This window comes from Poecile atricapillus, chromosome 2 (genome assembly GCF_030490865.1).
Source record: "Poecile atricapillus isolate bPoeAtr1 chromosome 2, bPoeAtr1.hap1, whole genome shotgun sequence".
In the NCBI taxonomy this organism is placed as follows: Eukaryota; Metazoa; Chordata; class Aves; order Passeriformes; family Paridae; genus Poecile; species Poecile atricapillus.
Genome location: NC_081250.1, coordinates 148,588,041 through 148,600,682, shown reverse-complemented (window position 1 = coordinate 148,600,682; position 12,642 = coordinate 148,588,041). Strand labels below are relative to the sequence as shown.

The window sequence follows — 12,642 nt, the reverse complement described above, 5'->3', positions numbered from 1 at the left end:
ATTATCTCCTTTTGTTTCACAGAAGCAATATCAAGGTGTATTTGGTATTTTTATTTTTTTGGTGAGGTTGTACCTTCCTCTGCCTCTTTGCAAAAATAGACCAAGAATACATAAATTTATTGCTTTCAAAATGAAGACGCAAAGTTGCTTTGGGGAGCCTGAGTATAATTACAATGAAGTTCACTGGTGATTAAATCAGCACCCACTGAATGTAAATACACAAACCTCTGAGTTCCCTCTAAGAAAACCTGAGTAAGCAGCTTGGAACAACACCATCATTGCAACTGGAGGACTTAGGCCAGTCACAGAGCATCCAAGACATGGCACACCTCCTCTCATCAGCTCTGCCAACCACTGCTGGATACAGCTGCCTCATTCACAGATTGTGGAGAAAATTTGAATCAAGGTCTGTTGGTGAAAATTGAGTGCCTAAAGACCTTGAGGTGGCAGTGGAGAAGGTGTTGTAATTTATTCCCTGCCATTAATTGGGCCTCAGTCTATGCCAGAGCACTTGATGGTGCTTTGTGTAGAAAGGCTCCACGTATATCAGACAAGAATGACCCAGTCACAACACCAGAGATGAATCTGCGTTAGAAGGCAGTTCACAAACAAAATGCAAATGTCTAGGCATAGAGAAGATGTGCACCACTGCTCAAGTTCTCTGTGTTTGTAGGGAGAAATCATTTCTGTTTGTCATGGTTTAGGAATGATATTCCCCAATTTAGGCCCCAAGACCCCAAAACTGCTCACTGCTCACTCACTTCCTGGTCTCCCCTCTTCCACCCATGTGTGGCCAGAGAGGAGAACTGGAGGCACAAAGGGCAAAGATTGCAGGTTGGGATAAGAGCAATTTATGGAAACATCAATAAGATAAAAAAAAACCCCAAGCAGTAATAGCAAGAATATTAATAACAAAAGTGGATAAAAGAAGGAGTATGGAGCTTGACCTGACTGCAGTCATGCCACCCAAAACGCTTCCTCCAGTCAGGACCTGCTCCATCCGCCTCGTTTGCTCCAACAGAAAGGGACTGCCTTCCCTTCTCCAAAGTGAGAGGAACAACCCCTTTCTTCCACCCCTGGCAATGGCATAAGGTGATATTGAGTAACTTAATGTCTTGGCCATGCTCCCTCCCAGTGATCTAGGCTCTAACCAGGGCACTGTTGCAGCTGTTGAAAGTAGGTAATGCTTTTGACATGTCACCAAGATCTATTTTTTTCTTCAAAATTTTAACAGCTTTGAGAAAAGATGCTGTCTCTTTCTACAAAACTTTGTAATTTCTTTTTGTGGCTACTCCTTCAGAATGACTATGTATTCCCATTGAGATTTTATGTGCATGGTACAAAGCAGAGGGAGAACACACCAAGCTCAATCATGGTATCAGGAAATTTAATAATACAGAAGATGGCTCCAAGTGGAAAAGTGAGCTGGAGATTGCTAGCAGTAAAATTGCTATAAAATTTAAAGATTGATTGTTTTTTCATCGTGGTAGGACACACATAATTGAATTTATGTTCATATTTCAAATATTCTGAGAGATGTAAGATATTTGTGGGCTTCTTTCCAAACACCCAGATGTTACAATGGGTTGCTCTTTTATAAACCTACTTATGGATGTATGGAATGTGAAATCTGTGATGACAGGAGTACATGAAAACTATTGCATTTTAAGGAAAATAGGCTATTCTGTTTTTAACACTCTGGTTTCTGTTCCAGACAGCCTTCTTCACCCCACACCCCAGGATTCCTGTAAGTAACATAGAGATGTTATATGATAGATAAATATGGTCTCTGGCATATCCCCTCTTATATCTGATAGACACACAGCCCTTAGTTTTTTTCTGTCTTATTTAAATGCTTTCATTAAAGAACCCAGATTGAGTCTGGTTCTGGGCATCCTCATCACTGTAAACAGCTATGATGAAAAGTGCAAATATAATAATAAATTAAAAAAAGTGCAAAGCTGTGTTCGTAAGATCAGCTGTGGCTGGGACAGAGCTGTGTGCTATCCCAGCCTCTTAAACCGAGTTTAAAATGAAGATTTAGTTTCCATTTGCAGCACCTAGTGGGAAGTAAATGACATAATATGATCTGTGAATAAGTTTGTTATGGATCAGGGGGTTTTATGGATGGCAGAGGTAGACTGTAGGAGTGCCATTATAAAGAAAACATATATGCCAGGTTCTTCAGAGGCTGAGGAAGGAAATAAGGATGTGAAGTAGTACTGGGAAAAGAGGCCAAATTTCCTTCTCTTGCTTTTCGCCTTTGCTCAAAGGTTATGCTTAAATATAAATGTATCTACAATCTAAGGAAACATGCAGAACAATGACATCTTACGTGGTCTTTGTAATGCTACAGTCACAGAAGGAATTTTTTGAGTACATTGCTCTTGTAAATGAGCTGCAAGACAGTAAGAAATAAAAGGCTTGAAGTGTGTCAGCTGTTCCATTTGCTGGGATTTCTCCATGTGCAAGATGACTGCAGTGACACCTGCCATAGCGCAGCTCTGCACATAGCACTGTGAGGGAGGAGAAGGGAAGGGAAGAATTGTTGCCTTGGATGTACAGGTGTACATATTAAAGTGTCAAAAGGAGGTGATGAGCCTTAAGAGAGTGTCATGGGTAATGTTACAGAGGTGGCAGGACCAGCAGGGTGCTGACAGTTGTCATACACTCTCCAAAACCAATCCTTGCCATTGTTTGCCATTGTGTGTTGTATTGTAGCAGGGAGCTATTTCACATATATTTATTCTAGTCAGTTAGGATCATGAAATAGTCTTGGAGATGGGGTGAGAGAGCCACAGTGGTGGTCAGGTATAATGGCTGGGAAGAGGCAAAAGCAGTAGAAAAAGAGGTGGCTCCTCACTTTGCCTCCTGTCTCCTACTGTAGCTGGGCACAGCTGGACCCTCACTGTGCAATTCATGTGCTTTCCTTTAAGTAGCACAGGAATTTTTGAGGCATAATTGAGACTACAGGAGGATACTGCTGAGAGCAGGTCATGGAAGCTGTAAGTCCTCTTCTAGGCCAGGCTGGTGGCAGCTGTCACTGTGTCTTTTCTGTGCACTGAGGTGTAGGTAAGAAGTGGGTGGCAATGGATTAAGAGCAGCTGCCAGTGGGCAGCACTGGCAGGCAGTGTTAACAGCCTTGGCAGAGAGTCATGGATTTGGAAAACTTGAAAGGACTCACAGGCAGCTTTGCTGGTGGGTTGTGTTAGCAAAAGCCAGTTGTGTCCTGGGCTGCAGCAATGGCCAGCAGATCAAGGGAGGTGATTCTACCCCTCTGCCCTGGTGAGACCCCTCCTGGAGTGCTGCATCCAGCTCTGGAGCTCCCAAAACAAGGACATCTGGGATCTCTTGGAGCAAATCCAAAGGAGGCCACAACAGTGATCAGAGGCTTTAAACTGTCAGAGGGCAGGTTTGGATTAGGCATTTGGGACTTTATTGTGAGAGTGCTGAGACACTGGCACAGGTTGTCCAGAGAAGCTGTGGGTGTCCCATGCCTGGAAATGTTCAAGGCCAGGTTCGATGGGGCTTTGAGTGATCTGGTCTAGTGGGTGGCATCCTTTCCAATGGCAGAGGGGCTGGAATTAGATGATTTTAAGGTCCCTTCCTCCCCATACCAGTGTATGAATCTACAAAGAAATCCTTCCTCTGCCCATGTCTGTGGTTGTTAGGTTTTGCACTACTGTGCAAGTCAAGTATCAAGGAAAAAGTAGAAGAAAGGAAAATCTTAAAAACTTTTCCCCTTTACCTGTTTCATTACTTCTTCCCTTTGCAGTTTTGTTTTCCCTGGTAATATACATCCTTATTCCCACTCAGTAGCACCATCCCTGCCTACAAATGTACTGACCTATGTCTGTGCTTTGTTGTTCTGCTCTCTCAAATGAGTTTCAGAATTTGAAATGTCATTGCACAAAACAACTTCCAGGCACAAACACACAGGTTTGCAGCTTTAGACCCTTTGCTTGAGCTGCTTTAGGTGAGCCTGATGTCTTTCTGAGGGACACTAGATGGCATCAGGGACTGCCTGGTTAAAAGTTGATCTAATGGGATGCTACTTGTAGAGTAAAATTCCTCCCATTATTTATCACAAATGATAATATTTATTCATAATGCATAATAAATACAAGCATAGGTAATATTTATGCAACTACACTTATTTTGTCTGTTAGAGAATCATTTGAAAATGGACTGTGAATTCCCAGGTGTTGCAGAAATGATTGGCAAATAGCAGATGTAAATAAAATTCAAGCTGATTTGTCTGGCTCTGCGTTTTGGCTGATCACTATTCCTTGCTTGTGTGTGTAGCTCAAATCACTGATGTTCTTACTCTTCCTTGATTACATAATTGAAACGCTTGGTATGATAAATAATGAATAAGTAATGATTGCTGTTGCCTGAATACATACATTCATAACAATACATAAATGTGAGTATTCGTGTAGTGCCTGGTTTATTCCAGCTAGTTCCATAATTGTATGCTTTCCTTTTCAATTTATAAAAAAGCAGAAATATGGATTTATTGATTATTACTCTAGACAGGACAAAGCTGATGAACTTCTGTCTGAATGCATATTCAATTTACTGTTAGGAGGAAGAACAGGAATAAATTAATCTTATTAGGTAGTGATGGTGGTGCATGAAAAAATGTACTGACATTGCAGGAGGGAGAGGAAGCTGCATGAGCGAATGGAGATGTTAATAGAACTAGAGATCAGGAGTAGCCATGTAGTGCACACCTGGAAATGCTCCAGGATGGTCACTGAACACTTCTCTTTCATAGGTGGAGTAGGGAACTGTCTTTATCTATGATCACTGTAGAATGATATTAGGGCTGTGGTCCTACAGAGGGGTAGTGCAGTGTCACTGGTGCTTTTGCTATTGGTCACATCATGTGGCCTTTTAAAACATTAGAGATTAATTTTTTGATTTTGGGAATATTCTTAGCTACTCTTCTGCGTGAGGGAAAAATGTTCTCCCTTTGAGCTGAATATTTTTTTCAGTTAGAATCAGAGCAGACCAAGAAGTTTAGACAGTGATCTCCATGTCTTATTGTGACACACAGTTTTGACTCACTGACACATTCTACTTTGTGTCAGAAGTGAGTAACTGATTGAAAGAGCCCACTTGCTAAATAGGGCTAGTGTGAGTTCCAGCCCTGGAAATAGCTTTTATTTCTCTCTTTGTCTTATTGTTTTATATCAGGGTGAACCTGGACCAAAAGGAGACAAAGGAGATCGAGGAATGAGTGGAGAACCTGTAAGTACAGCCAAGTGTTTCTTCAACTGGCTTTGAACTTTAACAAGGAGAGGACATGAGAGTGGTCAGTTTTGGAAGGAGAGGCTGGGACATGCTCCTTACATAGTTGGGATGCTTCTCTCATCAGAAATAGCCACAGTAGTGCTTATCTTTGTACTGCCTGTAGAGGAAGCTACATGACTACTGGAGTTTAGCACCTAATCTATAGTTCTGGGCCTTAGTAGCTGAAAGGAGGACTATGGGATTTGCTTGAAGCTTGTCTGGCAGTAATTTATGTGCAAGATTTATTAAGGGATTTTGAAGTGGTGTGGTTCAGCTAAATTGTGCATTTGGGTACTGCATTTGTATTCTGGACTCTCTTGTTCTGGATGGAGCTCCCAGAAGGGACAGCGCCCTGTGTAGTGACAGCCTCTGCAAAAATCACATTTCTTTCTCTCCGTGGAAGGAGCTCCTTTACCTCTCCCTCTGTGTTTCAGGGATTACCTGGGGTCCCAGGTGAGCAAGGTGCACCAGGACCTGCAGGAGTACAGGTAAGAGGGACCTTGAAGAAAATCTTTGACATGACTCGTGTGGAGTGCCTTCAAGGTCTGTATCACTGTGAATAAACCTTCCTGTATGCACCAGCAGCCCATTTCTTTTTTCTCTCTGTTGTAAGTTCAGGGAGTTCTGTAGAGGTATTTACTTCTGTTGGACTGCAGGAGAACAGGAGGAAAAAAAGCTCAGAAATACAGTATCTTTGTTGCATGCTCAGTATTGTTAGAGAGACTTCTTCCAGCCTTGTGGTCCTTCAGGAGGGCATCTTGTACTGCTGCTACCAAACCACAGGTCATGCAGATAAATCACTGCAGTACATTTTCAAAACATTGCAGAGCAGTCAGAGTCAACCCCAGCTCATCTAACCTGGAATGAGAAATTACTCATTTGAAATGGTTCTATGGTCTCAACCATCTTCAGAAATGTATTTGGGTCACACAAAACTATTTCAAATCAGCACTGAGGTGTTTCCATTCAACATAGGTAGGTGTTTACTCTGCCATCATATGTGCTGTACCCAACCTATATAATCAGTGATACTTGGGCATCGACACCTTAAATAGGCTGACAGCAGTCTGAGCATTCAAAAAAAAGACAAAAACAATAAAACCCAAAACAAACAAAAAAACAAACAAAAAACAACCAAACCAAACAAAACCAAACCCCCCAAAACCCAAGAAAAAAACACAGTAATGCCCTGCAGCTTATAACTAATATCTGCTAAATGGGGGACAGTTCAGTAAGTAGCCTTCATCCTGCCAGAATTCTTCAGAAAGGGTTCTCTGATATGTATGATTAGGACAAACTCTCTGGGTATCTATTTTTAAAATTTCTAGATGGCTGTTGTTTATATTTCAGAAGTGTAGGCAAGTCTTCTGTGAAGGGAGACCATCAAAGTTCAGCTGGAAATGAGGTACTTGGTAGGCCTGAGGGGAGGAAGGCGTTTCACCCAGATGAATACCTCAGGTTTCAGCATCTTGTGCTGAGAAACAATATCTGAGCTGATCAGTCACTAGTAACTCTTCTTAAGTCTCAGGGTTTTATTTTTATAGTTCCTTTTCTTGCTGCCAACAGAACTGGGAGCTGTTTCTTCAGCCATTAACTCCTCTGTGAATTTGTTTAACAAAAACCATTGCCTAGTACACATTCAGGTATCTTGAGGCTTTTTTTCTGGCAGGAGGTCTCCTTCCATGTCTAATCAGCTGGTATCTCTCCTTTCTGCACAGGGTGCAAAGGGGGAGAAAGGAGCCCGAGGAGAGGCTGGAGCCCCTGGAGAGACTGTGAGTAACTGCTTCCCTTGCAGCATTTTCCCCTGACAGTGACACACTGACATCAACATCTTGTGGATTTGCAGTCCCAGGCTGCTTGGGCACAGGGTACATCCTAATCCACAGCTGGAAGAGGCTGTTTGTGGGCAAACAGGACCATCTGTACCAAACAGATCAATGCCCCATTCAGCCCAGCTCAAGGCTGTGCATCTTTTCCTGCTCAAATCTCTCCCTGCCTAACAAAACACGCTTTTCTGGGTGAGTGTGACTGCGCTGCAATGTCAGCCCAGTTCAGGCAGCCAGCTGGAGCAGGTAGCTCACTGCTCAGCAGCAGCACGAATCGGTTTTTGATCAGGGTTGCTTTTAGGTTTCACTGTCAATTCTGCTATTTTTTTTTAATATTGGCTTATCCAGAAGACTCATCCCACACCCCTTCTTGAGGCATTTATTGTAGGAAGTGTTGCTCTTGTCTGTCTGTGTGCTTAGGAACAGCAAAGGATTCCAGTCCAGTTTTATTATTGTGAGAGTATATAAGACCTGAGCAGCTGAATAAAAGGCCACAGACTTTCTTTGCAAGCAAAGAAGGAAGAAACACTGAACAACTGTTTGAAATAATGATTGAGAGAGGGAATGGCTGTGATTAGGAGAAGGAAGGAATAGGAAATCCAAATGAAGCATCCTAGAGCACTGAAATTTATTATTCTACCTTTGTGTTCATGGTTTTCTTTCTTGGGCTTGTGCTTAAACATTGTCCCTAAGGAGTGCTCTGACTCTAAACCCTGAACTGCCTATTTTCAGGTGTCTTTCACTCTTGGTTCAAGGACCCCTTAGTGTTTTGGAGAGGAGAAAACAAAAACAAAACCCACAAAAAACCTTGGTTTTATTTCTTTGTATAACCTGGTGGTGGTGGCTCAGAGGATGTTAATGATATGGAAATGCAGGTATTTGCAGGCACCTTCTCTTTTCTTGCCATCCCTTCACAGACTGCTGCTGCTCTGGCTGTTTCTACTGGCTCATAGACCAGTGACTGTAAATAACACAGAAATGAGGAAACCTTTAAACCTCTGCTATAAGCAAAGGCAGAGAGGATTGGGATTGTTCAGCCTGGAGAAGAGAAGGCTCCCGGGAGATCTTAGAGCCCCTTTGTGTACCTAAAAAGGAAATACAACAGAGCTGGGGAGGGACTTTCTATAAGGGCATGGAGTGATAGGACAAGGGGGAATGGCTTCAAACTGAGAGTAGGTTTAGATTAAGATTAGGAGGAAATTATTTCCTGTGAAGGGGGTAAAGCACAGGCTGCCCAGAGCAAGCTGGTCTAGGGGAAAATGTCCCTGTTTATGACAGAGGGTTTGGAACCAGATGATGTTTAAGGTCCCTTCCAACCCAAATCTCTGACTCTATGAAACCTTTAAATATAGCCTGATAACCCCAAACATACATCTCTGTGGGGACATGAATCCCCAAATATATGTCCCCTAATGTCTCTCATCAAATTTTGGGGACACACATGGGCTTTTTCATGCTGCAAAGCTTTGACTTGGAAATGGATAAAGACCTGCAGTTGAAAATTATAGATTCTGGATGGTTTAAGCTGTTTCACCTTTTTAATGCAAAAGAATGTTTTCAGGTTTTGTTCCCCACAGCAGAGAAAGGTAGAATTGTCAACAAAGCATATTTTGTTGACCTATTTTTTTTTTCATGATAAATCAACATTTACTCTGTTCTTCTGATGTTTCTGGCCCAGACTTTTCTTCCTGTATCTGAGCTAGATTTAGAATTTCTTTTGATAGAAGGTATCTTTAAGCTCCCAAAGAGAGCCTTCATCCATTTTGTATTGTTTCATTTATCTTTACACTAAAAATTTTCAAACAAACCTACTATTTTTTGCCTTCTTGATGTACAACACCTTGTCTTACATGAAATTCAATCTCACTTGGAACATCCTGTTCCTATGGTGATACAAGTTGTGATTTATATATGCACACACACACACTTCATTTTTCTTAAAACAGGGTTTGAGTGGACCAGCAGGGCCCCCAGGTCCAAGAGGCTTGCCAGGAAATGTGGTAAGTATGCACCAGTGTATTTGTTTTCCCATCTGTGCCCTGATTTCTTTATTTAATGTGTTTAGTTTCCCCTTCTGTGGGGATTACTATGAAGTTCAAAAGTCTGTGTTTCATTAGACTTGTTTCTTATGGCTGAATTGAAAGATCTGGGGGCACCTGGGAATGGTGCATCCATGAACTATCTCCTCATATTCATTTTATCAAGGGGAGGAACAGAGCTGCTTCATTCCTTACCAAATTGTCAAAATAAATTTTTGCTTCCAAGTCTTCAAGAGAAAAAATTCAATGTTTATTGTGTCTTTGGTTTTGTTTTCTTTGCCTTTTTTTAATTTGTCCTCTCATTTTGTAAACAAGACTTCTTGATATAAAAATGGCATGGTAAACTCTCACTTTTATTATGAAAGCATATAGGCATTTGAGCCTAAAGACCCTTGAAATCAATGCAGTGTCCCCCTTACCTGGGGTTTCATCACCACATCATAAAACATTTCATATTTGTTAAAAAATATCTTTGGATTAACTCTACTCTTAGCTCCACTAGGGTAACTTTCTTTCTTGTTCTTACTTCCTTTCTTTCTTTCCTTTCTAGTTTCACTGGACTTAGACTGGAGTAGGTGAAAAAGCAGCATTTAGATCTCAGGATATGATGTATTCAGGCACAGGGTTTTTGAACACATCACTGTTAAAACTAGAGTTTATTGCCTGGGCAGTCCAAGAAAACCTAAATTGCCCTTCTACTAATTGTTAAGATACATTTGATTTAATTCTATTAATGTAGTGATTTAATTTCTAACTGAAAGGTGATATTGAAAATGAAGAACTTTTCAATTTCATATTCCATTAAGCAAACTTCTATAACAGTAATATCAATATATTACCTATAAAAACCAGTATCGTTGGAAATATTTTTTGCTGGTGCAGAAAGGAAAATAATTATCACATCCATTCTGAGGTCAATCCAATCTTAATGGTGCCAAGACATGATTTCACATCTTAAAATGGAGTACCATTCTAAAATATGTTTTGGTGGGTTATGAAGTTACACTATTTAATTTAGAGCTCTAAATCATCTATATTTTGACACAGAGTCCTTTGAGACCTGCCAAGATGTTAAAAGGATTGAAAGCTGAAATAGAGGAAGAAATGAACACAGCTATATTTCCCAGTGTTGGGAGGCTTTCAGCTTCTCTGATACAGAGGTGGTGATTGCGGGGTTGTTGCATATTAGGAACTTCTGAGAATTTCACAAAATGAAGGAAATAGTTACTGATAGAATGCAGAAATCTGGTACTAGCTCAGTTTCTGCTTTTTCTCTTCAGCTTTTTTTTATATTGAAAAATAATTTCTACCTTTAAGGACCTGTTACACAGCTCTTCTGTGGTGTTCTCTGGATTATAGGTTCTTCTCTACTGGGGAATGTAGAGCTGATACTGATCCTTGAGATAAACCATACTGAACCCACAGCTCTGCCCCTTTCTTTAAAATCCAATACTGCCTACAAAAAAAATTCTAAGCTTTAAAATTCTCTTCTCTCCAGGGTGTGCCTGGAGCCCCTGGACTCCCAGGAAAGGCAGGAGAAAAGGGGGAAAAGGTGAGTTGGTTCTTTGATGGGTTTGTTTCTTTTTTTTTCTTGAGCATTTTAAGTAATAGGGACAGATGCAGTCTGAACTGGGAAATTATTTCATAGGTTCATGGATGTTTAAGACACATGGGTTCATGAATTCATCTTGTCTGTGCTCTTCTATTACACATGCTGTAAGATTTTCACCCAGTTGCAACTTTATAATTTACCTAATAAATCACTGAGATATGACTGGATATAGTGAAGTCACTGCTACACAATTATGGTCTTCTGCTGTCCTCATTACCTGACAAGTGCAGGCATTTGGTGTTTTAAGAAACTCTTATTTATCACTGTAAATCCAAAGCTGGAAGGAAAAATGCCTTTCTGTCCCCTTTCATGAGCTTTCTGAAGTCAGGGGATTGTGTTTGATCATGCACCCCAGGGTGCCCAGCATGCTGGAGTCCTGATCTTTGTTTCCTGGAGTAGGAATGATTAATCACAAGCATGACCCCCTATATCCATGTATTTAAGGCTTAAAAGGGAACGAATCCCAATTCCTTCAGTAAAATCTTCCAAATTGCTGAGCTCTACCTCAGGGTCATGTGAGGACCAAGGGCTCTCTCATTCAGTGTTGCAGAAAGAGTGATGCACTGCACTCACAAGAAAGATGCAACAGTATATTTTATTGGTATAACACACCAAGTTAACAAAGTTCAATGGTAAATGCCACAGTGGTTTAACAAGATTCAGTGCAAGGTACACTTGATTATTTACTGCATTGAGGACAGGCACAGACAAAACTGTCAGGGAGACTCTTCCATTGAGTCATGAGGTTCAAAAAGGAGCCCTTTTTGTTCTAAACTCCTCAGAGAGGAATTTAGGTGTGGCTGCATCCAGAATTAGTCCCAAACTTGATCAATATTTTGTCTAAAGCATTATATGTGTGCAACCAATCCTTCATATCACTTAGTTAAGGTTTCAAAGTTTCAAATGCATTTATTCCCTTTTTTTTTTTTTTCTGAGTATCTGATGTGATAAGGTGGTAATTTGAGGGGTGACCCTGAGAGGCATCCATGCTCAAAGGGAGATCTGCAGCCCACTGCAGGCCCTGGGCTGTCCATGGTTCTTGGGATAAGATGGTTGGCTCATATTTTCATGCTGGATACAAATGTTAGTTCCTCCCAAAATTGCCAAGACATTGACCAGCACTGTGGTTAGGTGAGCACAGTGCCCAAGCCAGCCCTCGCCTGCAGGGTTGTTATCTGCCTCCCCTGAACCCACTGTGAGTCAGATGCAGCCATCACAACCAGATGCATCCACTACTGTTGCTGCTGCTGGGTGTCACTTGGGCAGAGCTCTGGGAAGCAAAGGCCAGGTTGGGGTCAGGGCACATTCCAACATTTCTCAGTGTCACAGCGAGGATAAACAATTTTGATGAGTTCAGGTTGGGGTGTGCTCCATGGAGAGAGCTGCTACATATAGCTGGTTCCCAAAACATTTTGAAGTCTTTTTGTACTTTCCTTAATGGAAATTACAAGTGCCTTAAGATTTCTGAAGGAAAAGAATTCCCATTAAATAGGCTTTCCTATGATACTAAAAGAAATCCAGATAAGACAGCTAGGAAAAGAATCCATGTCTTTCAGTTTCAATGAAAGACCTGAGGTGGCAATTGTCTATAGTAGTCAAATGAATTCTGATGGCTTCTCTTCTACAGGGTGATCCTGGAAAAGAAGGAAAAGTGGGTTTACCTGGGCCGCCAGGTGAGCCAGGGCGTGCTGGAGAGCCAGGTTTGCCTGGGAAGGGTAAAGATGGAGAAAGGGTAAGTACTGCTGGCAAGCTTTGTGCTTGACTAGTTCAATATGAGACAGGCAGGCATAACTTCTGCAGGAGAGCATGGATTTACCTGAATCCATGGAAGGCCTGCCTGTGGAAAATGCTCCAGATCCCATCTGTG

General features: G+C 41.4%; 1 protein-coding gene across 1 annotated transcript in view; it reads left to right on the top strand.

Annotated features, from left to right (window-relative positions):
* The window catches only part of COL22A1 (collagen type XXII alpha 1 chain), a 239,702-nt gene that overhangs the window by 172,757 nt on the left and 54,303 nt on the right, over positions 1 to 12,642 (top strand). The window contains exons 33-39 of the mRNA XM_058833583.1: positions 1,715 to 1,747; positions 5,203 to 5,256; positions 5,733 to 5,786; positions 7,017 to 7,070; positions 9,071 to 9,124; positions 10,662 to 10,715; positions 12,403 to 12,507. Of these exons, the coding sequence (XP_058689566.1) occupies positions 1,715 to 1,747; positions 5,203 to 5,256; positions 5,733 to 5,786; positions 7,017 to 7,070; positions 9,071 to 9,124; positions 10,662 to 10,715; positions 12,403 to 12,507 (408 nt within the window). The remainder of the gene's footprint in view (positions 1 to 1,714; positions 1,748 to 5,202; positions 5,257 to 5,732; positions 5,787 to 7,016; positions 7,071 to 9,070; positions 9,125 to 10,661; positions 10,716 to 12,402; positions 12,508 to 12,642) is intronic.